The 26,847-nt window shown below is 53.9% G+C and overlaps 2 protein-coding genes across 3 annotated transcripts; both read left to right on the forward strand.

Moving 5' to 3' along the window:
• Positions 1 to 383: 383 nt before the first annotated feature.
• Positions 384 to 14,602, forward strand: LOC119848036 (SLAM family member 9-like). The gene is given in 6 exon segments (XM_043502202.1): positions 384 to 716; positions 6,221 to 6,312; positions 6,314 to 6,494; positions 10,237 to 10,557; positions 11,392 to 11,658; positions 12,471 to 14,602. Coding segments are annotated over 6 exon segments (1,215 nt in total). The 5' UTR covers positions 384 to 499; the 3' UTR covers positions 12,608 to 14,602.
• Positions 14,603 to 14,668: 66 nt separating this feature from the next.
• LOC119848152 (SLAM family member 9-like) lies at positions 14,669 to 24,920 on the forward strand. 2 transcript variants are annotated; one of them, XM_043502203.1, is made up of 6 exons: positions 14,669 to 14,780; positions 16,408 to 16,592; positions 18,707 to 19,033; positions 20,014 to 20,277; positions 23,702 to 23,968; positions 24,474 to 24,920. In XM_043502203.1, exons 2-6 carry the CDS (start codon positions 16,532 to 16,534, stop codon positions 24,569 to 24,571), a joined length of 1,017 nt encoding a protein of 338 aa, XP_043358138.1. In that variant the 5' UTR covers positions 14,669 to 14,780; positions 16,408 to 16,531; the 3' UTR covers positions 24,572 to 24,920. The 2 variants fall into 2 exon arrangements, with proteins under 2 accessions (XP_043358138.1, XP_038239498.1); XM_038383570.2 differs by lacking the exon at positions 14,669 to 14,780 and adding an exon at positions 15,705 to 15,859.
• The last annotated feature ends 1,927 nt before the right edge of the window (positions 24,921 to 26,847 follow it).

Below are 26,847 nucleotides of genomic sequence, written 5' to 3' on the forward strand. Positions count from 1 at the left end.
AGACTCTGGGCGCAGGGCTTGTGCAGCCGGCTTTCCCCCCCTGCCCTCAGTAAAGTTGCACGGCTGTCCCAGGGAAGAACAGACACCTCAGAAATAAACTGATGGGCAGTATAATATCCCAGAGGCCCACAAAGGGGCAGCACTATGGGGCAGGGACTGTTGCCGTTCTGTGTTTCTACACCGCCTCGCATCATGGGCCTGGTCCGTGACAGGGGCTCCCCGGCCCTACGGTAATACAGGCGATAAATACTCTGCGGCAGGTTTTCAGTGGAGATATTTGAACAGGTGCCAGGGGGGAGAGCTTGGTCCGTCTGTGATAGGTGGCGGGGATGGGGTTTGTTCAGGCTGGATCTTACGGTTTCCTTTTCTTCTTTCTTCCCAGCTGCAGGAGCCTCCGGAGAAGAGTCGGGGCCCACGAGGCTGAACGGGATTTGGGGAGAGTCGGTCACTTTCTCTCCTGGGCTTCCAAGAGGAAGCCGGGTTACCAACATAGCCTGGAATGCAAAAATCAATTATAGCAATTGTGGATCCAGAAAAACAAGCCCCACCCCTAGTGATAGATGAACGTTACAGAAGGCGACTGAGAGTCCCTGATGGGGGCTACTCATTGCAAGTCACGGACCTGAGGCAGGAAGACACGGGCACATACACGGCACAAATAGCCACAGAAGGACCCACTGACCCCATCTTCCAGAGATTCACCCTGCACGTGTACAGTAAGTCCCGGGCGGAGAGTTCAGCCCCTCTCTCTCCACAGCAGATGGATGGTTCTGGATGCTGGTTGTTCAGTTTGTTGCCATGAGGGGCGTTGATGGGGGATGCGGCCGGGGGCAGAGGGAGGACGGTCGGTGGTGGCAGATTCCATGGCAGTGACTGGATGAAGTGAGCTTTGCCCTCTGGCACCGGCAGGCTCTCAATACTTGTCTCGCTGTCGTGATCTCCCAGCCCTGGCCCCTGCATGCTTTCATGCAGCTGCTGGTGAGACTCTGCACACTTGTGGCTCAGTAGCCTTCTCTTGATGAGCGAGACACATGAGCCTCTTCAGTCCCTTGCTATAAGGCAGGTTGTCCAGGCCTCCGATCTTTCTTGTCGCTCTTTTCTGAACCCTTTCCAGGTGGAGCTCAGGCCAGAAGGGGAGGAAGGGTAGCCCAGGGGCCTGGGTTCTCACTGGGGACTCAGGGGGACGGGTTCAAGTCCTTGATTTGCCACAGGCTTCTTGCGTGACGTTGGGCAAGTCACTTAGCCACTGTGTGCTTCAGTTTCCCAGCTGTACAATGGGGATTAAAGCCCTGCCTCACAGGGGTGCTGCAAGGATAAAGACTGAGAGACACTACCATTATGGGGGCCATTTAAGCACCTTAGATAGAACCACGCAGGGCCTGATCCAAAGCCGTTTGAAGTGAGAAGGAAGCGGTGCTCTTGGCCTTTCTGCAGCTATACTGCACGGCAAACTCAGACCTGATTTGCAGCCCCCCTCCCTGGATCTCATCCAGCCACTCCGCTCTGGGTAGGTTCTTCCACGGCCCTCATCATAGTGGTAACTGAGCACCTTCCAGTTGTGCACTGAGCGACGTGACAACACCTCTCAGGGGTTGTTTGTTCTCTCTCATCTCCTCCCCCTTTCAGAATTTCGTGATTTCCAAATTCACCTGCACAGCAGGTGCCAGAGTCAGCTGTCATCACTGATGAGGTTTTCTTTCCTCCCAAACAGAACGACTGACAGAGTCAGACATCAACATCTTCCCTGTGCAGGACTCCGTGAATGGGACGTGTAACGTCACCCTGAACTGCTCCCTCCTGGAGGGAGGAGAAAACGTGACCTACACCTGGAACCAGGCAGCAGAGAGCTCTGTTGTCTCCAGTGGGGCATCCATTCTCATCTCACACAGACTCGGAAGTGGGGTCTCACCTGTTACCTGCATGGCCTGGAACCCTGTCAGCAGCAGCTCAAAATCAATTTCTCTCCAGGAATTTTGTGAAGGTGACTTTCTACAGCAACAAGTCCTGTTAACAGCCATTCTTGCTGTATGTGTCATTTCTGATGGTAGCTGTAGCTAATCCACTTGGGGATAAAATCTGCCCCAGCAACAGCAGATCAAAAACTGTCCACCTGGAAAGGGTTCAGGGAAAAGCTACAACAAGAATTTGAGGTCTGGGAAATGCACTTTATAAGAAGAGACTTTAGAAGCTCAGTCTATTCCGTTTAAGAGAAAGTTGGCAGGTGACTGGATTTTAGCCTACAAGTCTCAGTGATTTCTGATAGCAGAGGCCACTTTAATCTAGCCGAAGAGAGTACAATGAGATCCAATGGCAGGAAGCTGGGATCAGGAAAGAATTTGCCCCCGGGTCAGGTTGGCAGAGATCTCTGCAGCATGGGGCGTGAATTCTCAGGCTCCCTGACCCCTTCCCTTGTTGCACTCTATGGGTACAGCAACCACAGGGCGTCACCGATCGCTCCCCGCATGAACTAACCCAGTCACGTTTCTTCCTTCAGGTTTCGCCAGCGCTGGTGTCCCAGCAGGGTCAAGCAGTACAGCGACCTATTGCCAGGTGAAGGGGATTCTCCTGCTGGTGGTGCTGGGAGCCTTGCTCACAGCCATCGGCATGGTCCACGTCCTCACCTGGGACAGAGAGAGGCTGGATTGAGCGAGCCGAAGGGCCAGTGCAAGGAGCTTTCCTTGCTGCTTGGGGCGACGTCTGCATCTGCAACGGGGTCTTTTCACTCCCCTACTGCAAACCGGAGCCGCAGCAGCCCAGCTGTCGATGGGCCTGGATTTGGACCCATCCTGCTCCTTTGCCCTGCCGAGGTAGGGCTCAGATGGGGAGGTCGGGACTAGAGAAACTCAGCCTCCAGAGCCCCCCTAAACCTGGCTGAGAATGGGTTGCCACTACCTCCTGGCTGGGCATGGTGCTGCAGGTGCTCTGCCTCAGTTCCTCCATTCTAGCTTTCCCACCTGCTATGACGGTTCGCCTGGTTCACCACTCTGGCTGGGACTGAGCTTCCACACTGACCCCTTCCAGGGCATCAGAGTCCAACCAGACACAAAATATAGGAGCCTTTGTCCCAGCTCAGCTTAGTTCTCTGCCCCTTTCCCGTTACCCATCTGCCCACCCCCTGGACTCAGCTCGCAGTCACTTTTCTGCCCCTGCAGGGCCTTACGTTAGGAATCATCCCAGGTACTTCCAAGCAGTCTCCTGTCAGGGCCTTCCCTCTGCCCAGGGAGGCCCAGTCAGGTCTCCCAGTTTCAATCCCTAGCCCAGCTTCCCTCTCCCCATGAGGGCTGTTGGGTCCCTGCTCCTTCCCAGCCAGCCCCCTGCGGGGCAGGGTCTCCCCTTTCTTAGCATCTCCCTTCCAGCCTGGCCCTGCTACAGGTGTGGCGGGCAGAGCTGACTGGGCTCACAGCAACCGAATGACCCCTCGAGCTTCCTGCGGTGTTTGGATTATGGATTTTAAGCATTTTTCAGTATTTATCAATTTATATATTCACAGTCGCAGGACATCGGGGGGGCGGTCAGAAAGTAATTCTTTAATGGCAGACCTTGAGATGCAAAACATTAAAGCTTTATTGTGAGAGAGAAGGAGGGGGAGGTAACATCTGTTATTGGACCAACTTCTGTTGGCGAGAGAGGCAAACTTTCGAAAAGCTCTGGGGTCGCTCCAGGGCTGGTCTCTCTGCTCCAGTAAAAGATGTGCCCTCACCCACCTTGTCTCTAATGTCCTGGGACCGACAGGGCTACAAGACGACTGCATAACCAGCTTTGTCATTGTACATTTTGACATGCAATGTTGACAGCGTAAATAGCTGTCAATCAACTTCTAATATATTCTGAAGCAGCAGTTTTCGTACCCAGCCTAGCTGTACATTTCAGTCGTTATCACTGGAACCTAAGAATGGCCATACTGGGTCCGACCAAAGGTCCATCCAACAGAAATGCCACTTTGGCTAGTTCCAGCCTGAGCAGCAGCTGCCAGCCCTAGAAAGGACCGAATGACGCCGGTCCCAGGGGATAGGCACCCTAAGGGGCATGAAGAGTTTGGAACAGGCCTCCGAGGTGCTAATTGCTTTACTCGCCCGTTTGAGGTTCCCCTGGCACCAGCAGGACCCAGCTGCTAGAGCACTGGCAGATAATTTGCAACATGGAGACAGCGGCAAGACTATTTTTGTGATGGTTGGCAGTATGACCCCCATTCCCCAGGACCCGGAGAAAGAGATGGGGGTGTGGACATTTGATAGACAGCATCAGCCATTCAATGGGCTGTAATGAGATCATCAGCCTCCCGTGAGGCTCTGCAGAAAAACCCCTGTAACCGCTGTAACCCGCTCCAGACAGGGAGGGCCTTTTTCCCCATCTAGTGGCTGCTCCACATCAAAGGGTCAGAGCCTCCTGCTGCTCCCAGATCTCTGTCCCCCAATAGTTGATGCATTCAAAAGCCACACCCGGATCCAAATCTGACAACTGGCCCCTCATTCGGCAATAGCCCAATCACAGCCCCAAGGCTGAAGGCCCGGCCACGAGGCGCTGGACACGATGATGTGGGAGGATTTGAGCCCAGCTCCATGGGAAAAGGAACTGTCCCCTCCCCCAGCTCGGGAACAGCAGCACCCCCTGGTGTTTGAGAGAACATGTCACACGGGCTGGGGAGGGGAACTGGCCTGGTGTCCCCGTGATGGGGCGCGCGGTCGATCTGGTCCTAAAAGCTCCTGTTCTTCTCTCTCGTGGGGCAGGGTACGGCAGAGCAGAGGCAGGCGCGATGGAGCTGAGTGGGATTCTGGGAGGGTCGGTCACTTTCCCTCTGGAGATCCCAACGGCAGAGCACTTCGAGAACGCTGGCTGGACAGTAAACACAAAGAGTTTACTAACTGTCGCAGCAGGGCAGCCATCCAATGTCGTTCTGATAGACAAAAAAAAATTACCGCGGACGCATGAGAATCCTTGACGAGAGCTACTCCCTACAGATCACCCCCTGCAGATGGAGGATACGGGACAATACACAGCTGACATAAACACGAATAAAGTGTACAGTAAGTGTGGGGCCAATGAAACCCCGGTGGAAGCTAGAACCCGCCCTGCTCAGGAAGCTCCTCTGGGAGATCAAGGGCTGCAGGGTCCCAGCGTCTGTGCAGACCTCTTAGTGCGGCTGCTTCTCCTCCTCCTCGCTCCTGTCCCTGCCACTCCCCCACATCCCAGCCCTGCCTTTTTGCTCCTCCTCTACGGCCCTTTCCCACTTGTTCTCTGCAGATATCTTCCCCCATCCCGGCTGTTACCCCATTGCTCCAGCCCCTTCCCTGAACACACACAGCCCTGGTCCATCAGAAACCCAGTCTCCTCTTGGCATGTAGAAAAGGAGTACTTGTGGCACCTTAGAGACTAACAAATTTATTAGAGCATAAGCTTTCGTGAGCTCTAATAAATTTGTTAGTCTCTAAGGTGCCACAAGTACTCCTTTTCTTTTTGTGAATACAGACTAACACGGCTGCTACTATGAAATCTTGGCATGTAGGTTTCCTTCACCCACCCCAGCGTTTCATTGTTCATCCATCTCCTCCACAGAACTCCAGACTGATCTTCACCCCAACAGAGCTGGTCAGACAGAATTCCCATCCTGCAGGACATGCCGGTATTTCTACAGTGGTTTTCTTTCTGCATCAAGAGGAAAAGTGGAAGGAGCAAAAATGTTCATGGAACAAAACGGTTTGAAAATGTTCGATTCAGAAAGGAAAATTTTCAATCAGAGCAAAAGTTTTGTTTCAAAGCTTCGACTGGTTACTTAGATGTTTCAACCTACTGTGCCAATAAAATGGTGCTTTGAGTGGAAATGTCAGTTCAAAATGAAACTGTTTGTTTCCAAATGTGGCTTTGGAAAATTAAAAAATTCCACTGAAATGGACGATTCCCCCTGGAAAACGTCAATTGCAACAAACCCACTTTTTCCAACAGAAAAAAAGTCACTGGAAACTTTTGATCAGCTCAGACCCCCAACAAGCCTACAGGCTGGGCCTCCCTGCAACCCCCAATCCCCTAAATGATACCTTCCTTCCTTCTGCCCCCCACTTCCTAGTTGTGACAGCATCACACTTCCCCACCGCCCCTGCTCCAACCATGCTGCAAAGATGCAGAGAGCTCCCCGCGCTCTTCTTCCCCCAGCAGTTCCAGACAGCAGCTAATAAGATGCTGCTGTGATTTCATCTTGTTCCACGTTTCTCTGCACCCCACGCAGAGCAAGGACCGGAGCCAGCTATCGTCTGTGACTCAGTGATCTGTGTGAATGAAACCTGTAACTACATCCTGAGCTGCACCGCCAGGGATGGGGGAGAGCGGGGAGAATGTGACCTACAGCTGAACTCACCCAGCAGGGGGCGCTGTGGTGTCCATGGGACCCGTTCTGACCATCTCCCAGAGACCCCATGATGCTCACCTGGCCGTCACCTGTATGGCACAGAACCCCGTCAGGAACAGCTCCACAACGGGCTCTGCAAACGACTTTTGTGCAGGTAACTCCCTTGACAGCAAGGTGCTGCCCAGTGCTGACACAGAGACAGCTAGCCTTGTGTCATGGTCTTTGTGCCTATCCCAGGCCTTTGACCCCAAACCAAATCTGCCACCTCCCACTCCACCCCAGAAGCCACCTCGCTGCAGATTTTAGCCTGTAACCCTGCCAATCAGGCAGCAGGTTGCACTTGATTTGTCTGTATCACCAGAGCAGCGTCTGGCAGGGCCCAAGGAGAGCTGTGCGCAGGCTGAGATATTAGCGGGGATGTGGGGGGAAACCCCAAGAGGTTTAGTTCTTAAACACTCCTGCTCTCAAATACTGACTCACTTAAGGGACTGCATCAGCTCAGCTATCCCCTCCCCCGGCTCTGACAATTCCTAGCATGGCAGGCTCTCGGATGCAATAGACAGATCTATCCAATGTTGCAGGAGCCGTGTCCCTTTCAGACCCACCCGTCGCCCCTTTCAGCCCTGAGCAAGGCCCATGAGAGGAGCCTTCCCCAACCCAGTGCCCTGGGCTTGCATTGACCAAAGGTGACATGACCCCTCGCCAGGAGCCCGGCTGGGTGTAGCTTGGCGCTCAGAGTGACACACCCTGCGGGGTTTAGGGAACTCGGCTGCTTTGAGCTCATTGCGCAACTTACCACAAAAGGAAAGAGCATCTCGCAGGGGAAGTTGCAGAGCTGTGGGGCAGGCCATTTCTCTGCAGCTCCTCACACCATCAGGGATCGGCCACTCAGGAAACCCTGCCGGCCAACCTGCTCTGGCTCCGTTCATTCAGGACACACATTACATGGACTGACGGCTGCCCGCTCTGCCTGCCCCTCGCTGTCAGGATGGAGGGGGCTCTACAGCCTTCCCTTTTCTTGCTCCTGTTGGTTTTACAGCATGGCAGTGAGTGATCTGTCTAAATTCCAGGGCAGGAAATGGTGGCAGAGACAGGGCCGTAATTTCAGATTTTGGTAGGGGAGAAGGGGGCACTTTAACCGTGATTCCAGAGGCTACTTGGGCACCTGAAAACTCTTGTTTTTTTTGCAGATAATAACAGAGGTACAGTGCTCCTATCAGATAATAGTTTATAATTCCTATATAAAGAAAGAAAATTTAATAAATATTAGGCCCACTCAGCTCTAATACTAACATGTTCTGGCCTCTTGTGTCAAGTCACTTAAGGGACACTGCTTAGATTTAAAATGTTAGTGTATATTCTTCCTTTGTTACTAACTCTTGAATACAACTCTTGAAACAATGGTACAAAAACCTAGAGGACTTTCTATCTCTTTTTTGCAGTTCATCAAGCTTGGAATAGATCCTTTAGCTTTTGGAAACATCCTATTAGGGGAAGGCCCTGTGAGTTTATACTGCACCTGCCTCGGGCTCTAGGGGTGTTACCCCACTAGAAGTAATAGACTAGAAAATGACTTTAAACAGGAGTAAAACTGAGCTGTTTATACTCATGCTCAAATAAATTTGTTAGTCTCTAAGGTGCCACAAGTCCTTCTTTTCTTTTTGCGGATATAGACTAACACGGCTGCTACTCTGAAACCTGACACTTTCAAGTCACTTTCAGAGTATTGCCAACCCCAAATGTTCAAACATCATGAGATTGGCTTTAAAGTAATCAGATTATATAAAAAAAATAATAGATTTGGTGGGTTTTTTCTTTACATTCTGCTTTTTGAGCCTTTAAGGTGCACAGGGGTCACATTTTGAAGCTCTCTCCACAGCCACAAGAGCTAGAGACTTCATTGTTCTTTAAGAATGAAGGCTGAAATCATCACATATCACTTGACTCCAGGTGCCAGGGTTTTAAGGGAAAAGATATTTATCATGAGACTCATGACAAACTCATGAGAGTTGGCAACATAGCATTCGCTTCTCTTTAAAGGCTAGTTCTTTCCAGCAGGGTCTTTAACACAACACCCCACCCCCCACAGACTTCCTGTCTGACCTCAGGTCAGTGCCTTAGGGACAGAGTTTCAAAGGTTTTTAGGCACCCAAGGATGCAGCCAGTCATCTAGTGGGGTTTACAAAGCACCGGACCTTCTAGGCGCTTTTGAAAATCCCACTTTGTGCCTAAATACCTGTGAAAGTCTGGCTGTTAGTCTGTGTGTGCCTCAGTGCCCCATCTGTACAATGGGGATAACAGCCCTGCTCTACCTCACCCAGGGGCTGTGATGGGAGGCGCTCGGATACTGCAGTGATGGGACCACATAAGTACCACAGGTACAGTGGGAACTTCTCTGTACCATTGCGAGCCCTGCCCTGGGGTTTGGCCCCTTCTTTTCACTTATGCCCCTCACACCTTCCTCTGTTCTGAATGTAGCCTTGGCTCAAATGGCTTGGCTGTATTTCTTCTGAGTCCCCTGCCTTCTCTCCTCAAACCCCCCCCCCCCCCAGAGGGATTCCTGTTTTACAGGTTCATCTAACCACTTCCAAATCCTTCATTTGATTACCAGCCATTTCCTATCTTAATCACAGTGCCTCTGTTTGAAAAGAAAACACTGACCCCCTGCCCAGGGACACAAGCTGAGAGAAACAGCTCTCTGCAGAACTCACAATCCAGTGAAGAGCTCCCCCTGGGAGCACACCCCCTGTATGAAACTCAGGGGGACACAGTCCTAACTGGTACCCTTGGAAAGAGAGCGTCTAATGCACCCCCTGAAATAGACTGCGGGTGAACTCATCTCCCGCTGACCATACAGGGTCCAAAAAGACGGGACGTGCATCAGGGAAATGTATGGAGCTTTGGGGGACCACCTCAAATCCTCCACAAAGTTAGGAGGGAAATGGGGGCCCCCACAAACAGTCCCTGCTATGGGCCAGGGAGACTCATGCCCGCTCCCCAGCCAAAGGCGGCTTTGCAGGGTCTGCTCTAAGCTCCAGCTCCTCAAGCTGGTTGTGGAGCACTGCAGACCCCTCCCCCTGAGCTCAACCCCCCTGCACCATCCCTTAGGCAGGTCCCTAACCCCTGGGAATCAAAATCCTCCCCACATTCAGAGCTAGGTGCAAAGTCACCTCTTCAGCCAAATATCCTGCACTAGCCCCCAACTCAGCAGAGTCACTCCCCACTCAGCTAGGTCCAGTGGGGATCATGAAACCGCCCGAGCCTGCTGGGAAGGGAGAAGGGAATCAAAGCTGCCTCCCTTACTCTTGGGAGGTGCTCAGATACCAGGGTGATGGACCCCACTGGAAGATCCCCCGAGAGAGAGACGAGTGGGTAAGGGGAGAGACAGACTCGGCCATCAATGGGCTGTAACAGGATCATCAGCCTCCACTCAACCTGGGCAGGCAAAACACCTGTGAAAGCCTGTAACCCGCTCTGGCACAGGGCGGCTCTCCGTCCCCTCTAGTGATTGGATCACAGCAGAGGGAAAGAGCTTCCTACTGCTACTGGATCTCAACCCTCTGAGATCTGACGTGTTCAAAAGCCAGATCCGGATCCACATCTGACAGCTGGCCCCTGGCTCTGTAATATCCCAGCCCCAACCCCAGGGCTGAAGGCACCCGGCCATGGGGCTCTGGACATCAGGATCTGAAATCTGGGAGGGTTTGGGTCCAGCTCCAAAGGAAACGGTACCGTCCCCTCCCCCGGCTGTTCTCTGGCCCGGGAACAGCAGCGCTCTTGGTTCCTGGGGGAACTTGTCACAAGGGCTGGGGAGGGGACTTGGCTTGGCGTCCCCGTGATGGGGCATATGGTCGACCTGGTCCTAAAGGCTCCTGTTCTTCTCTCTCGTGGGGCAGGGTACGGCAGAGCAGAGGCAGGCGCGATGGAGCTGAGCGGGATGCTGGGGGACTCCATCACTTTCCCTCTGGGGATCCCAGCAGAGCAAGTTAAAACTGTTTCCTGGACAGTAAACACAAGCACCAGTGTAGTAACTGTAGCAGCAGGAAACCCCCCCATTGTCATTGTGTCAGACCCATCCTACGAGGGACGCCTGACAGTCCCTGACAACAGCAACTCGCTTCAAATCACCAGCCTGAGGATGGAGGACATGGGCACCTACACCGCTAAAATCAGCACAGCTATGGGCATCATCTACAAACACTTCCTGCTGCGGGTAAGTGTGGGGCCGATGAACCCCGGTGGAAGCGGGAACCCGTCCTGCTCAGGAAGCTCCTCTGGGAGATCAAGGGCTGCAGGGTCCCAGCGTCTGTGCAGACCTCTTAGGGCGGCTGCTTCTCCTCCTCCTCGCTCCTGTCCCCTCCACTCCCGACCCCCAGCTCTGCCTCTCTGCCCACTTCGCCTCTGCAACTTTCTTCCCCTGCCCTGGCTGCTGCCCCACTGCTCCCACCCCACACGGCCCTGGCTCCTCAGAAACCCAAACTCCTCTTGGCACGCGGGTTTCCTGCACCCAAGCCAGGGCTCACCTGCCCGGACGCTTTCTGCAGGCCCCACCCCCATCTCCCCAATTCCAGCACAACCCCATTTTCTGATGGAAACCCATTGAGGAATTTCAACTAGCTCCAGGCTGGGCCTCCTGGCCAACACTTCTCCAGCACCCCCAATCAATCCCTCCCTTCTTCCCCCCACCTCCAGCTGGGGCAGGGTCACCCCAATCCCCTGCCCCTGCTCCAACTGTGCTGTGAGGAGCCAGACAGCTCCTTGCACTCCGCTTCCCCCAGCACATCCAGGCAGCGGCTAGCAAGATGCTATAGGAATTTGAGCCCATTCCATGTTTTAGAGTAGCAGCCGTGTTAGTCTGTATTCGCAAAAAGAAAAGGAGGACTTGTGGCACCTTAGAGACTAACAAATTTATTTGAGCATAAGCTTTCGTGAGCTACAGCTCACTTCATCGGATGCCCGAAAGCTTATGCTCAAATAAATTTGTTAGTCTCTAAGGTGCCACAAATACTCCTTTTCTTTTAGCCCATTCCATGTTTCTGTCTCCCGTGCAGAGCAAGTACTGGAGCCAACTGTCCTCTGTGACTTAGTGACCTGTGTGAAAGACACATGTAACTACATCCTGAGCTGCACCGTCAGGGATGGAGGGGAGCAGGTGACCTACAGCTGGACTCACCCAGCGGGGGGTGCTGTGGTATCCAATGAGTCCATTCTGCACATCTCCCAGGTACCCCGTGATGCTCACCTGGCCGTCACCTGCAGAGCCCAGAACCCCGTCAGTGCCAGCTCCACAACGGGCTCTGCAAAGGACCTTTGTGCAGGTAACTTCCCCTGCAGGATGGCGCTGCCCAGCACTCACATGGTGGTGGGGGGAGGCTGGCATCGGGTCACTGCCTTTGCACCGGTCCCAGGCCTTTGATACCAGACAGAACCTGGCCTCCCGCAGCCCCAGAAGCCACCTCGCTGCAGATTTAACCTGTCAACCTGCCAGTCAGGGAGCGGTTTGCACTCAATTCGTCTGTGTCACCAGAGCAGCCTGGGCCCAAGGAGAGCCGTGCACAGGCTGAGATACTGGGGGGCGACCCTGAGAAGTTTGTTCAATAAACACTCCTGATCTCAAACACTGACTCACATAAGGGGCTGCATCAGCCCCCCCATCCCCTCCCCCCACTCTGAGAAGGCTCCTACCTGGGAGGTAGCAGGGGGAGGAGCAGGAACATCAGTGCAAGCTGCCCGGGGGGGGGGTCCCAGCCCAGCCCTGCACAGGTGTGATGAGCTGCTCGGGGGGGGGGCGGATGTAGGGTTTCAGAGTGGGGGCTCAAGGGGCTGTTTTGGGCCCCTTCACCTCACTCTGCTCCAGAGGAGTCTGAGCCGCCTCAGAGCCCCCTGGGCCCCGCTCTGGGTACTGGGGGCTCCTGTTCTGGGGGCAGGACACAGCCTCTAACTCCGATTCCCCAGACGGGACACCAGAGCAGCGGGGCCAGGCTCAGACTCAGCCCTGTTCACACAGCATCTCCTCCTGCCCCATAAGGAGTGGGGGGCAGGTTCCCAGGCACCCCCACCCCTTCTGTGCTTTTCGGGTATCGCTGGTTGCCCCCTGCATGAACTGACACCATCATCTTTGTCTGTTTAGCTCCCCCACTGGCCCTGGCCTCCTCGCTGTCCTACTGCCACGTCAAGGGGATCGTCCTGCTGCTGGTGCTGGGAACCCTGAGCGCTGGAATCGTCACGGTGCACGTCCTCCCCGGCTGGGACCGGAGACGGGACTGAGAGCACAGGAGCTTCCACTGCGACAGGTCATCCCGCCTGGGCGTTCCCCAGCCCGCAGGATGCTCCGGGGGGACGCTCGCTTGCAGCTTCCGAAGAGTGGATGTCACTGGGGGGGTGGAAGGGAAGTATTGGCTCCCTCCGTGTGGTGGGAGATGTGGTGGAGAATCAGCCCTGCTCAGAGGCACCCTCTGGCAGCTGCCAGCAGAACAGAAACTGACTCAGTTTCCTTCTTTTTAAAAAGACCCCAATGTCTAAACGTGCCCCTTCCAGGGGCTGGTTTATTGTCCCAGAGTGTAAACAGTCCCTACATGCCCAACCCAGAGTACACTGCTCAGTCCTCATGGCTGCTCCAGCGCCTGGTTCTTCCCAGGCCCTTCCGGGCTTCCCAGACCTTGCCCAGGCCCTTCCCAGGTCTCTGCACTCCACAGGGTCATGACCCTGGTATCTCTGGGGTAACCCTGCTAGTGGCATCACACTCACTGCAGGGTTTCCTCGGGGCCCAGGCTCAGTCACCATCTTCCCCACATTGCTCAGCACTTCCTGCTCGTACCCGACCCGGATTTGTGTCCCTATCCCAGCTCTGAGTTGCCAGCCATGGGGAGGTACCTTCAATTCCTTTGCGCATTCCTTTATGTAGCAGAGAACCTGCAGCCCTCCCGGGACGCAGGGCCAGATTCTCATTCACACCAAGCCTCCATTGTGACAGGTTGGGTCACAGAGACCCCCTTGGGACTGTCACCTGATGTGCTGAGATGACCTCTTAGCCCATTTTCCCTGCCAGCTTAGGACTCCAGAACCCTGCCTTGTCAAGCCAGACACACTAGCCTGCTACAGACCCAGGTCTGATCCATGCACCCAAAGCTGCAGACTTAACTGATAGAGAGATATGCACAGCTGTTTGCTCCACCAGGTAGTAATTACTTACTCTGCATAAACTAATAAGCAAAAGAAAAAGAAAAAAGCTTAATATAACTTTCACATGGATTTGTTAAAAGTGGGGAGGAAAATAAACTTCTCTCTGCTCCACTGGGTTACGAAATAAGGGAAATATAAACTAGCTGTTACTAAGGTTCTGCGGTTTTCGCTCTGGAGTGTTTTCTGCATGCTCACTTTTCTGTTTTTTAATTGAAACACATGTAAAAATATTAAAGGGCTCTGTCTTCAGATAGGCTTGTCTTTTAAAGCGTTTATTCCTTTACAAAACTTAATATAACTTTCACTTGTATTTGTTAAAAAGCAAGCGAAGAAGCTGCCTTCTCATCTCTGATCCACTGACTTACAGAGGCTGTTTTTGCTGACAGTGGCTTTGCTGCAAAATCATGCTGCTTCAAATTGTCCTTACTAAAAAATGACCAATGTTAGTCTAAAACACGGGGGGGGGACTTTTTTATCACTATACATTACTTTTATAAACAGGTTTTCTGTGTTTTTTACCCTGGGTTGTTTCTGCATGCTCACTTTTTATTGAAATACATATGCAAAAGAGCTAAATGAAAAATTGTTTCTTCACATAGACTTGTTTTTTCAAAGTGGTCTTCTTCTTTTCTAATCCTCTAACTTAAAAAGGCTACTTCAAATTGTTCTCACTAAAAGCATAGGAGAAAACTTTTAAAAAATTTTTCTTAGTCAGGGTTTGTGTTTAGGCTGGGTGTTTCTGCATGCTCGTTTTTTATTGAAACATAGGCAAAGAGCTAAATGAAGAGATATGTCTTCAGACAGGCTTGTATTTTAAAGTGTTTATTCCTTTACAAGACATACTATAACTTTCACCTCTGTTAAAAAGTGGGGGAAGAAACAAACTTCTTCTCTCTGATCCACAGGTTTACAAAATAAGGGGAACATAAACTGTTTCTAAGGACCTGTGGTTTTAAAGCTGGGGTATTTCTGCATGTTCTATTTTATTGAAACACACCTGTAAATAAAGGGATGTGTCTTCATATATGTCATAAATATAAAGGGAAGGGTAAACACCTTTAAAATCCCTCCTGGCCAGAGGGAAAATCCTTTCACCTGTAAAGGGTTAAGAAGCTAGGATAACCTCGCTGGCACCTGAGCACAATGACCAATGAGGAGACAAGATACTTTCAAAGCTGTAGGGGGGAGAAACAAAGGGTCTCTCTGTCTGGGTGATGCTTTTGCCGGGGACAGAACAGGAACGGAGTCTTGGAACTTAGTAAATAATCTAGCTAGAGATGCCTTAGATTCTGTTTTGTTTAAATGGCTGATAAAATAAATTGTGCTGAATGGAATGTAGATTCCTGGTTTTGTGTCTTTTTGTAACTTAAGGTTTTGCCTAGAGGGATTCTCTATGTTTTGAATCTGATTACCCTGTAAGGTATTTACCATCCTGATTTTACAGAGGTGATTCTTTTTACTTTTACTTCAATTAAAATTCTTCTTTTAAGAACCTGATTGCTTTTTCATTGTTCTTAAGATCCAAGGGTTTGGGTCTGTGTTCACCTATGCAAATTGGTGAGGATTTTTATCAAGCCTTCCCCAGGAAAGGGGGTGTAAGTTTGGGGAGGATTTTGGGGGGGAAGACATTTCCAAGCAGGCTCTTTCCCAGTTATATATTTGCTAGACGCTTGGTGGTGGCAGCAATAAAGTCCAAGGGCAAAAGGTAAAATAATTTGTACCTTGGGGAAGTTTTAACCTAAGCTGGTAAGAATAAGCTTAGGGGGTTTTCATGCAGGTCCCCACATCTGTACCCTAGAGTTCAGAGTGGGGAAGGAACCTTGACAATATAGGTTTGTCTTTTAAAGTTTTTATCCCTTCACAAGACTTAACATAACTTTTACTTGCATTTGTTAAAAAGTTTGGGGAAGAAGCAACCTTCTTATCTCTGATCCACTGGCTCACAGATGCTGTTTTTGCTAACGGGTTTAGCTGCAGCTTCAGATTATCCTGATTAAAAAATAACCAATGTTAGTCTAAAACATAGGGGGGAAATTTTTAAAATTGTTTGTTACTAAGGGCTTATGGTTTTAACTTTTATTAAAGCCCCTCTGTAAAAGGGCTACATGGTGGGAAAAATGCTTGGGGTCTGGTTTTTTTACAATATTAATGCTGTTAAAGGGAGCGGGTGTGGCTCTTGTTTAAAAACCTTGGGACTATAGGATTGGTTCCAGAAAATGAATTGTATGACACTGCTGTAGAACAAGATCTGATTGGGCCGACCCAAAGGTGATGATAACAAGCCTGAGGGGCTGTGAACCTAGGAAGTTGCCTCTTTCCACAGAAACACTTGGAAGGGTAAGATCTCTCTCTCTCTCTCTCTCTCTCTCTGTCTCAATCACATGCTGTCTATCTTTGCCCTTTGCAAAGGGTCTTTCTTTTCACTTTTCTTGTCCTGTTCTGTCTTTTAACCTAACTCTTTTTAAATGCTCTTTTCTTAACCTACCCTTATATGTAATAGTTTAAATGTTTCTTTCTTAACCTGCCTTTATATTTTTTACCACGTGCTTACTAAACAGTTTCCGACAGGCTCTCCGATGCAATAGACAGAACCATCCAATATCACAGGAACCATGTCCGTTTCAGTCCCACCCGCCACCCCTTTCAGCCCTGAGCAATTAGAGGACCCTTCCCCAACCCAGCACCCTGGGCTTGAGCCCAGCTGAGTGTAGCCCCACGCTCAGCGTGACACACCCTGTGGGGTTAGGGAACTCGGCTGCTTTGAGCTCATTGGGTGACTCACCCCAAGAGTTGAGTCACATCACTGACAGTGGGGTGTGGTCTTGCCAAATCCCATCTCCCGGTGGAGAAATTGCAGAGCCGCAGGGAGATTCATTTCTTTGCAGTCCATCCTCAGCCACGGAGGGTAGCCAGGATTGCCCTGCCAGCCTGACGTCCCCATCCGAACCACTCCAGGCTCCGGCTCGATTTGGTGAGGATCTCTGACACCTGCTGCCCCACGCTGTCGGGATGGAAGGGGCTCTTCTTCAACCTTCTTTTCTTTTGCTGCTTCTGCTCTTGCAGCCCAGTGGTGAGTGATCTGTCTGAAATGGGTGCAGGAAATGGTGACGCACGGGTCACTCACAAACCCCACACCTGGGGCAACTGGGAGTCTCTGGTTTGATTCAATCCATTTGCCTTCTTTTCCCACATAGAGTTAATGCAGCCCTGCAAACAGCTACTCAGCCAGGGCTGTAATAACTGGGGAAGGGGGTAGAGGCTGCATGTCGGGATTGAGGGTTATCAGCAGAGCTGAAGGAGGGAAGGGGAGTCCAGGGTTGGAATGGGGGGGCTGTATGTCAGGATTGAGGGGCATCAGCAGAGCTGAACAGAGGTAGAGCCTGGGGCTGGAATAGCCCTGCACTCCCAGCTCACCTCACCCTGCAGGGTCCCTTCCTCTCTAGCAGCTGGGGGCAAGACCCGTGGGAAGCTACACAGACCCTGAAGAGCCTGGGGTGGCCGAGGGAAGGGTCTGGGCAGGCCCAAGAGCGCTCCTGTGCTCTTGGGGGACCATCTCCCCACAGCAGAGGGACAATGCTGGGAGGGATGTCCTGCATAATGGCAGGGCAAAGCATAGAGCATTGCGGCGGGGGGGGGGGCCTCTGGGGAAGGGAGACGGGAGGACTTGGGGAAAGGAGAAGGAGGGGTCAGTTATGGGTCTGGAGGCTGAGAGGAGGGAGGGAGGGGGGAACTCCTGCGAGATGGCCCGTGTTGCAGCAGGGGATGCCCTGAGCCCCTGTCCCTAGGGGTAGCAGTGCGGTGGGCAGGGGCAGGGTTATTACTGCTTCCCTGGCAGCTCCCGGCGGCTGCTTGGGGGGGTCTGCATGGATTCGTGCTTCCCACTCCCTGCCCAGGGCCTGCCGTGGGCCAGTCACACTGTGAGCTTGACCTGCACACAGAGCCGCAGCAGGGCCACCAAACTACACAAGCCCTCGGAGAGGGAGCAAATGAGAGCCCAGCTCAGGAGAGGAGAGGGGTTGGGAGCGTGTGGGGGGGCGATTCCTGGAGGACAGTCACGAGGCTGAGATGAAATGGCCCCTCCTTACACCTGCACAACAGCTGGGCCCGGCAGAGCGTGAGCCACAGGGCAGGTGGGACCAACCTGACCCTTGGGTTGATCCGTCTCATTCTCACCAAGAAGATTTTTTCCAGGACCCCCTGGTCGGGCCTTATCCTTCGTGGCCCTGCGTGTAATATGCTCCCGGATCACATCGGGAGCATTTCACACTGGCTTTGCCCTGGGGGGAAGTGGTTACGCAGATGCAGAGCGAGGGAGAATCAGGCCCAGGATCTCAACCTACATTTCATTGCTCGTCTGCTTCCCAGCCCCTGAACCGCTAGTGGGGATGTAGAAATACCAACAGAAATGCCACGTTGGCTACTTCTGGCCTGACAGACAGCTACCAGCCCTGGAAAGGGGTGGTACTTGCCTCTCCCAGGAGACCTGCTGCCCTAAGGGCTTTGAGGTTCCCCCTGGCACCAGCAGGGCCTGGCTGCTAAAGCATCTGAAAGATAATTTGCTAGGTGGAGATACTGGCAAGACTATTTCTTTGGCAGCAGCTATTTCCTCTGCTATACTGGTTATGGCACGACCCACCATTCGCCAGCACCCAGGGAGAGAAAGAGATGGGTGGGCATGGAGATACACAGACAGATTTGTTCAGCCGTTCAATGAGCTGTAATAGGATCACCAGCTTCCTTTGGCTACGCAGATAAACCCCCTGGAAAAGCTGTATCCCACTCTAGCACAGTGAGGGTTTTTGTCCCTTTTGAGGGTCTTTTGCCTAGAGGCTGCACCCCATGCAAGGGTAAGACCCCCTACTGCTACCAGATCTGTCCCCCAAAAGCGGATGTGTTCCAAAGCCAGATCAGGCTCTCAACCTCACAAATGGCCCCTCTCTCTGTAATATCCAAACCAACACCCCAGGTGGGAAGGCTGCCCGGCCATGGGACGTTTGACATCCAGATCTGCAATCTCTGGGGTTTGAGCCAGATCCAGGGGAAACAACTTCTCCCCCCCCCCCCCCCACTCCTGTAATCTGTGACTCCCCCTGGCTCCTGTGGAGCATGCACAGAGACCGCGAGGGAACTGGCCTGGTGTGTCCATGGTCCATCTATTCCCTGTTCTTCCCTCCCGTGCACCAGAGTACTCCAGAGCAGCCGCAGACGAGGCGGAGCTGACCGGGATTCTGGGAGGGTCGGTCACTTTCCCCCTGAGGATCCCAGCAACACAGAATTTTAAACAGGGGGCCTGGACAGTAAACACAAGCGGTCTAGCCACCGTCGCCGCAGGGAAACCTCCCCATGTCCTGGTGTTTGACCCATCCTATGAGGGACGCCTGCGATTCCCCGATGAGAGCTACTCGCTTCAGATCACCAACCTGAGGATGGAGGACATGGGCAGCTACGCCGTGGAATTCAGCACAGACAAAGAGCAATTCGCCTACAGGGAATTCACGCTGCGCGTGTCCAGTAAGTGCTGGGGCAGGGGGAACCCTGATGGAGCCTGGAACCCGCCTTGCTCAGGAAACTCGGCCTTGCAAACATCTTAGTGTGGCTGCTTCCCCTCGTCCTCTGCCTCGCGTTGGTCTCTTCCGCTGCTCGCCAGCCCTGTCTCCCTGCTCCTCCATCTTCTGAAGCCCTTTCCCACTTGTGCTCTGCTGCAGCGTCCTTCCCCCGTCCTGGCCACTGTCCCACACGGCCCTGGCCCATCTGGAACCCAAACTCCTCTTGGGATCGAGGTTTCCCCCACCCAACCCAGGGCTCCACTTCCTGGTCTGCTTTCCCCATCCCACAACTCCAGCACTGGTCACCCCAAGAGTGTTAATCAGGAACGTTTCCGTTGCACTGGGCCATTTCGACATCTGCTTTTGTCCCCGATCAGGATGTGAAGTAGAAATTAAAAAAAAATAATAATAAAATAGTGGCATGAAAAGTTGCAAAAGATCCCAATCAGGAAATTAAACATTTTGACATTTTCACTCCCTCTGAAACACTAGGTGTCCAAATACTGATCCGTTACCACAGCAACCTTGCCACTGGCGGTGGACTCCAAAGGGTGGAGGGGAAAGACCGTTTGAATGCAACGTTTGGGGTTTTGCTTGTTCAGTTTTCCAAAGCAGGTGTTCATTTTTCTTGGCATCAACTTTTTCCCCACCGAAAATGGCAGTTTTGACAAAACCAAATTTTCAGATGGAAAAGATGTTCATTAGAAAATTTCAACCAGCTCCAACCCCCAACCGATCCCCAAGCTGGGCCCCCCCCAATGCTCCCTCCTTCATCCGCCCCCTCCCAGCTGTCCCATTACCTTCATGTCCCCCTGCCCCCATCCCAAGAGCGCTGCGAAGATGCAGAGGGTTCCCTGCGTGCTGCTCCCCCAGCAGATCCAGGCAGCGGCTAGTAAGTTGCTGCAGGGATTTCAGCCTGTTCCATGTTTCTCTCCCCCCATGCAGAGGGACAACTGCCACCCACCATCGCCTGTGACTCAGTGGCCTGCGAGGAGGGCTCCTGTATCTACACCCTGCGCTGCGCCGTCAGGGACGGAAGGGAGAACGTGACCTACAGCTGGAGTAACGCACCCAGCAGCGTTCTGTCCACAGACTCCATCGTGCACATCCCTCAGCGGCACCAGGCTGCTCACAAGGACATCACCTGCACGGCCCATCTCCCCGACGGGAACAGCTCCAGGACCATCTCCCCAAAGGACTTCTGCGCAGGTAATGCCCTCTGCAGGGAAACGCTGCCCGGGGCTCTCCTGGAGAGAGCTGGCAGCTGGGTCCCCGCCTCCACCCTGACCCCACGACGATTTCAATGAAACCACTCTGGTCTCCGACGCTTTTTTGCACTTAAAGAGGCCCCAGTCACCCCAGCAATCCCCTGCCACACCTCCCCCTCTGAGAAAGCTGCTGCCTCCCGGGGCGATATCAAGGGAAGGGGCTGGAGCGTCCCTGGTGCTGGGCCAGTGCAGAGTCATGGGGCCGCAAAGAGAACCAGCACGAGAACAGCTCCATAGCCGGTGGTTAGAGAGCTCCCCCCAGAGAAGGGAGCCCTAGGATCTGATGCCCTGCTCCAGCCACTCGTGAATCAGAGATCCAAAGAGCCCCCCGCCTCCCATCAGGCTATCCCAGAGCCCAGTAGTTGTATCGCTCACTCGCGAGGTGGCAGCTCCCTGTTCAAACCCCTTCTCCCACCCAGGGGAGGACCCTCGCCACGGGGCTATATGGTACAAGGGGAGACCTCAGCAGCCCACACCCAAGAGATGGTTCCCAGCTGAGAGTCCCCAGCAGAGACAGACAGCAAAGGTCCTGAGAGGGGGAGCGTGAATCCCTTTGTACCTATCGGTCCCCGTTGGTTGCATGGGACACCTGGGCGCCAGACTCAGGCTTGTGAATCTCAGTGGCATCCCAGGCCCCTCAGAGTTAGGCGCAGCAGCTCCATGTCCCTATGTTCCTTTGTGACCCCAGCCCTCGGGGTTCTTCTTGTGCAAGCCCCTCATGTGTCTCTAGCATCAGATGGATGGAGCAATAGTCGCATGACATTACGGTAACGACACCACAGCCAGGGCTTTACTCATTCCCGTGTGCAGCTGAGCATTGCCACACTGTCTGGTCTGTTGCTCCAGGCCAGGAGATTGCGGACCTGTTTTAAAAAAAAAATATATCACCAACGAACCAGGTCCAGGGAACGGTCTGGGGTTGGGACCAACACCGCAGCTCATATGGAGGCTGCATGGGCTTTGTCAACAAATGAGCACTCACGCTGTCGGGAGACCGGCCGTGCTGCCCAGACAAGGCAGCTTCTTGCCGGGGAAGCTGAAAATCTGACAGTTTTCTCTCCACACGGGTCAAAAGGGAAGAGCGTTGTCCTGGTTTTCAAAACCAAACAAGACCCAACAACTTTTTTCCAGCATCGTTAGCAGAGCCATGCCGAGAACGTCTCATGGTTCTTGCTAGGCATCTTCTACCAACCGTCTCAAAGATCTTCCAATGTGCAGGAAGGCTCGTCGCTCCGCAGCTGTCGGACAAGGAGTGGCCACCGTGATATTCTTCATGTCTTTCAAACCTGAAACTCAACATTCAGTTCACTGCTTGAACCCGGCGTTCAGTCCATTCAGAATGCGGGAAATGACACTTCTGCGTCGTCTGATGCCCAGAACGGGTTCCTGAACGTTCAGACGCATCCTCGTGAGAGCAGTGAACACAGTCCACTCACAAGAGTGGAAGGACAGGGACAATACCAAGGAAAAACTAAGGGATCACTCCCACACTGACAGGGTGTTCACCCTATTCCACCGATCAAGAGGTTAAAAGGGCTCAGGAGGGGCTACCTGACAGGATGGGCTGCACCTGGGTAAGGTGTGAGCTGGATAGACAGCCTGAACTGAGCCTGAAGCCTGACTGGGCTGGTATAAAACCAGGGAGAGGAAAGCAGAAAGGCCCTGGCGGGGCCAGGGGGAGAGCCACAGTCACTCTCGGGGTTGAGAGACGGGAGCAGAAAGCAGCCTTGGGAAAACGGCAGTTAGAAGGCCACATGGACCTGAGCTGGGGATTGTAGGGAGCCGGTGTAGAGGGAGGGCCTGGCCTTCCCTCCCAGTCACTGACTGGGAGGGTAACAGGGGCAAGGCAGTGGATTTTGAAGACTTCCCAAGGCAGTTTAATTTAGCGAGACTCTGATCCCCACGAAGGGAGGAAACTGCACCACCTGGCCAGAGGGCCAAACCACAAAGAGGAAACGTTGGAGCTTGAGAGAAGCTGCCAAGTGTGCGATTGGGGCAAGGGAGGCAAGAAATCACAAGTGGCAGTGGCAGCAAACCAGCCGTGAGCCAATCCCGCGGTGAGCCACAAGGCGCCCCAGCCGTGAGCCAATCCCGCGGTGAGCCACAAGGCGCCCCAGCCGTGAGCCAATCCCGCGGTGAGCCACGAGGAGGCGCCCCAGCCGTGAGCCAATCCCGCGGTGAGCCACGAGGAGGCGCCCCAGCCGTGAGCCAATCCCGCGGTGAGCCACGAGGAGGCGCCCCAGTCGTGAGTGGTGTGATCCCCGTGAGAGAGACACCCTGCTGTCTACCTTCTAGATCCATGCTTCCAAGATGTCTGTGACGGTGATTCCATTTCTGCTTGTGACCTCAGAGCATTTCAGGCAAATTTTAAAGGCTAAACTAGCGAACAAACTGTTCGGATGGAGGTAGCAAGTTATGGCGTAAGTGGCAGCCCAGCCAGCCGTAAAACAGTGCGGAGTGCAATCCCCGCACTTAAATTAAAGCAGCGTCCGCCTTGCAATCTAGTTACAGCAGCAGAAATGCCTGTAACACTTTAAATGGCTCAGCTGGCCGGTTTGGGCATCATGCACCGAAAATCCGGAAAGTCTCCCCTGCTATGTTGCCGGGTAAAATCAGAGAAGAAAATGGCAGATTAAGAACTGACTCAATGCTCTTCCAGCGAAGAGGAAGACGGACAGACTGACGAATTCGCTGACAGGGATGACAGATAGGATCTATGCAAAGCAGATAAAAAATAAGAAGAAGAAGAAGAAGAAGAAGAATGCAAAGTGAGCTGCTCGAAGAGCTGGCCAGCTGCCCGCCTAGCTTAAGCATGGGTATCGAAGGCCAGGGCAGGCTAAGCCTCCCCTAACCCAGGCCCCAGCCCCACTCATGCTCCGCTCTGAGAGCCCACCTTCACTCCTCCTCTCCCCTGAAGCCGGCGGGGGCTGAGCTCCAGCCGGCGGCCAGGGGTTGGGGTGGCCTGGGGCTCCTCCAGCCACAGGGGAGGCAGGCTCAGGGCTCTGGCAGCAGGGGGTTGTGCTTGGGTGGAAGAGGCGGGGTTGTGGGGCTAGCCTCCCTGAAGCAGGAGTCCACCCGCTACCCCAGTCAGTAACTTCTTTTTTGGCGATTTAGACAGAAGTAGCTAAGGCTAAGTGGACTGGCGACCCCAACCATATCTTGTTACCGGCATTGCTGTTTGGATAAATTGATGCTTTATGGTATTTTTGACACTATTTGACCAGCCATCTACGGTCAGGTCTCCACCCACCCCTGCTCCGACTACGCTGCGCAGGGCCAGAGGGCTGCTGCGCTCCGCTTCCTCCAGCGGTTCCAGGCAGCTGCTAGGAAGTTGTGCCAGGGATTTTATCCCATTTCTCCTTCAGAGCAAGTGCCAGCGACAACGATAGTCTGTGACGCAGTGACCTGTGCCAGTGGAACCTGTAACTACACCCTGCGCTGCGTGGCTGGGGAGAGAGTGGGACACGTGGCCTACAGCTGGACTCTAAAGGCCAGCGGCGCGGTCGTATCCACTGGACCCATTCTGCTCGTCTCTCTGAAACCTTTCAAGTCTCTCCCGGCCGTCGCCTGCATGGCCCAGCACCCCGCAAGTAACAGCTCCAGGATGGTCTCCCCAAAGGACCTGTGCCCAGGTAATCCCCTGGGAAAGCGCTTCCCAGCGTGGGGACAGGGAGAGTTGGTCTTTGCTCTAAGAAGGTCCCTACCCAGGCGGAAGCTCAGGGGAAGGGTCTGGAACATCAACGGGGCAGGGCCCGGGGAAGGTGGTCACATCCCGCAGCATTGCAGACACTTGATGAGCTGCTCACAGGGAGCCAGCAGAGGAAGGGGCTTGAGTGGGGGGGACCGAGCGGCAGGTCTGAGCCCTATCACTTCCCACTCTCCTCATTCTGCTCCGTGTCAGAGTCCTCAGGCACCGAGCTCCATGGACAGGGGGTTCCTGGGCAGAACTGACTCAGATTCCCCAGAGGAGACGCTGGCACCAAGGCCAGCACTGCCCTGCCCAGACCCAGCCCTGTTTGCCCAATCTCCTCTCCCCGGGTATCCCAGCCCCTGCCCGAGCCATGCTCTAGTGGTGCAGCAACGCCCCGGCATCACCAGTCGCCCCCGACAGGAACTGACCCCGTCGCTCTTGTTTAGCTACCCCCTCAGACCGGTCCCTGGCCTCATCGCTATCCTACTGCCTCATCATCCTGCTGCTGGCGCTGGGAGCCCTGAGCGCCGGGGTCAGCGCGTAGCCTGGCCTCCCTCGCAGGGAGCGGAGATGGGACCGAGACCAGAGAAGCTTCCACTGCAACTGCCCATTCCACCAGCCACAGGTGTTCCCCAGCCTGCCAGGCCAAGGGATGGAAAGGGGGCAGGGATGACGCACTCACTTGCAGCTTCTGAAGGGTTAATGTCACTGAGTCGGGAGTGAAGCAGAAACACTGGGTCCAGCAATGGGGCCATCAACTCTCTGAGCCAATGGTGGAATCATGGATCTTGTTGTTCACATAAATATCTAGGATTGGTTGTATTTTAATACCTGGTAGCAGTGAGTTCCACAGGTTAACCCCCCATCTCATAAATAAAGTCTCTGCCATTTGACTCCACGGTATAATGATCTCTGCATCTCTGGCTTATGCCTGCTCATGGCATCACCCTCCTTGTGGGGTTTTCTGAGGAGTGCTGGTGGGGGTGGCAAGAGGGAAGGGAATGTTTTGGCTGAAGCTTAGGAGAGGTTATGCCCGGGTAATGAGGTGTGTCACTGTGGGCATCGCTGCCGGGGGGGGGCCTGCCCTAGCCAGGCTGGGGCTGCAGGAAGCAGTGAACGGTGGGCATCATGGCTGAGGCAGGAAGGGCTGGTGCATCGGGTGGCTTCTCTCATCCTGCTGCCGAGGGAACAGCTGATGGGAAGGAAGGTGGAACTTGAGAGCAGCTGCTGTGCGCGTCTTGTGGGGCGACCCCAGCATGGCCCGACATGGTTGCCTAGACACAGCTCAGACAGTGGGGTGCCCGGAGGGGAAAGGAATCCTGGCTGGCCCAGCACAGCCTGGGAGCTGAGCACTTGCCCGTCCCCTGCCCGGCCAGGAACCCCCACCCCCCAGGGATGGCTTGCTGCCTCCCCCTCTGCAGTTCCGGTCTGCATGCCTGGCTCTTCAGTGCCTGGCTTTGGGCAGGACGGGGGTTGTGGAGGCCTGGGGGTACCGGGCTTTGCAGTGCACCTGGCCCGGCCGGACGAGTTGGGCGTGGCATCCCAGCCCCCTCCGGGCTCTTTGGAGTTGGAGCTCCCAGAGCAGCTGGGGCCCGAACATGTATTTGTTTATTGAGGTCCCTCCCTGCCCTGGGTCCCTTCTCTGCCCTACTGCCACAGCATGGGTCCGCGGGGAGCTAGGCACCCGGACTGGAATTCAGGCCTGCTGTGGGGCGTTCCCTGCTCTCCTCCCCTCCCCACGGCCCCCAGACCACAGCCAGCACAAAGCCGTCTCCTGGCTCCTCACCCGTCCAGGGGGAGACTAAATCTGAGAGTTGCTGGAAAACAGACCAGTCCAGACTGAGAGACTGTCTGTGAAGCACCTGCCCTGAGTGCGAGGTGCCAACCAGGCTACTGATCCGCCCCCCTGCAGGCCCCCAGCCACCTTCCTCCCCCTTATAGCTGCCCCAGGCCAGGGCTGTAGGAGGCTGATTGGCAGCTATCTCCCTTAACCCTTGCCTCCCCAGCCTGAAACCCCAGGGAGTTCCTCCTCAGCTGGGCCGAACCAGTAGCACGTCCCATCAGGCTGCTGTAAACAGACCTGTCCTGGTTTACTCTGCTGTGTTATGGACACCGGCTAATTGTTTGGTGTCTTGGCATCATCTACAGTAGAGATCTGGAAAGATAACCCCGGCAAATCACCAAATCCATAGGCCCTGATTCTCCGCAGCCCTGCCCCTGGTGTCATTTACACCTGTGCACTATTCTAACAACGTTAGCGTGGGAGAAATGACTGAGGGCCTTGGACTGTAACAGTGGCAGGAGGCAGCACGGGGAGTATTTAGAGGTCTTCTGCCCCTGGGCAGTCCACATGGCAGGGTGGCCCTGGAGCCATAGATCCTGGAAGCCTGGGGGCCCCCAGCAGCCAGGTAGGAGACCAAACAGTTCTGTCAGAGCCTGATATGTTCCCGTCAAAAGGTTGTTGAACCTGATACGGTTCTGAGAACCATTTTGGGGTCAACAAATCGGCGTTTTCCGATGCCACCCTGGGCACTATCTCTCCCCAGTAATTCACTCAACCAGCAAACAGCCCTGAGCCAGCAAGGTACTTTCCATCGCCACTGAACTATGTTGAAATTCAGCCTCAGCTGCCTGCCAACACTATAACTGAACCTGTCCGGCTCTCAGGCCCTTCGGCTGACAATCCCAGCCCTGCGCGCAAAGACCACTGATCAGGCACTGAACCAAGCTGCTGCTAACTCTTCCGGGGGCCTTTTGGCTAAAGCCCTGAGCCAGGGCTCAATTCATGGCTTGGACAGACTCCTTGAGGAGTGTGCAATC

This window comes from Dermochelys coriacea, chromosome 24 (assembly GCF_009764565.3).
Source record: "Dermochelys coriacea isolate rDerCor1 chromosome 24, rDerCor1.pri.v4, whole genome shotgun sequence".
In the NCBI taxonomy this organism is placed as follows: domain Eukaryota; kingdom Metazoa; phylum Chordata; order Testudines; family Dermochelyidae; genus Dermochelys; species Dermochelys coriacea.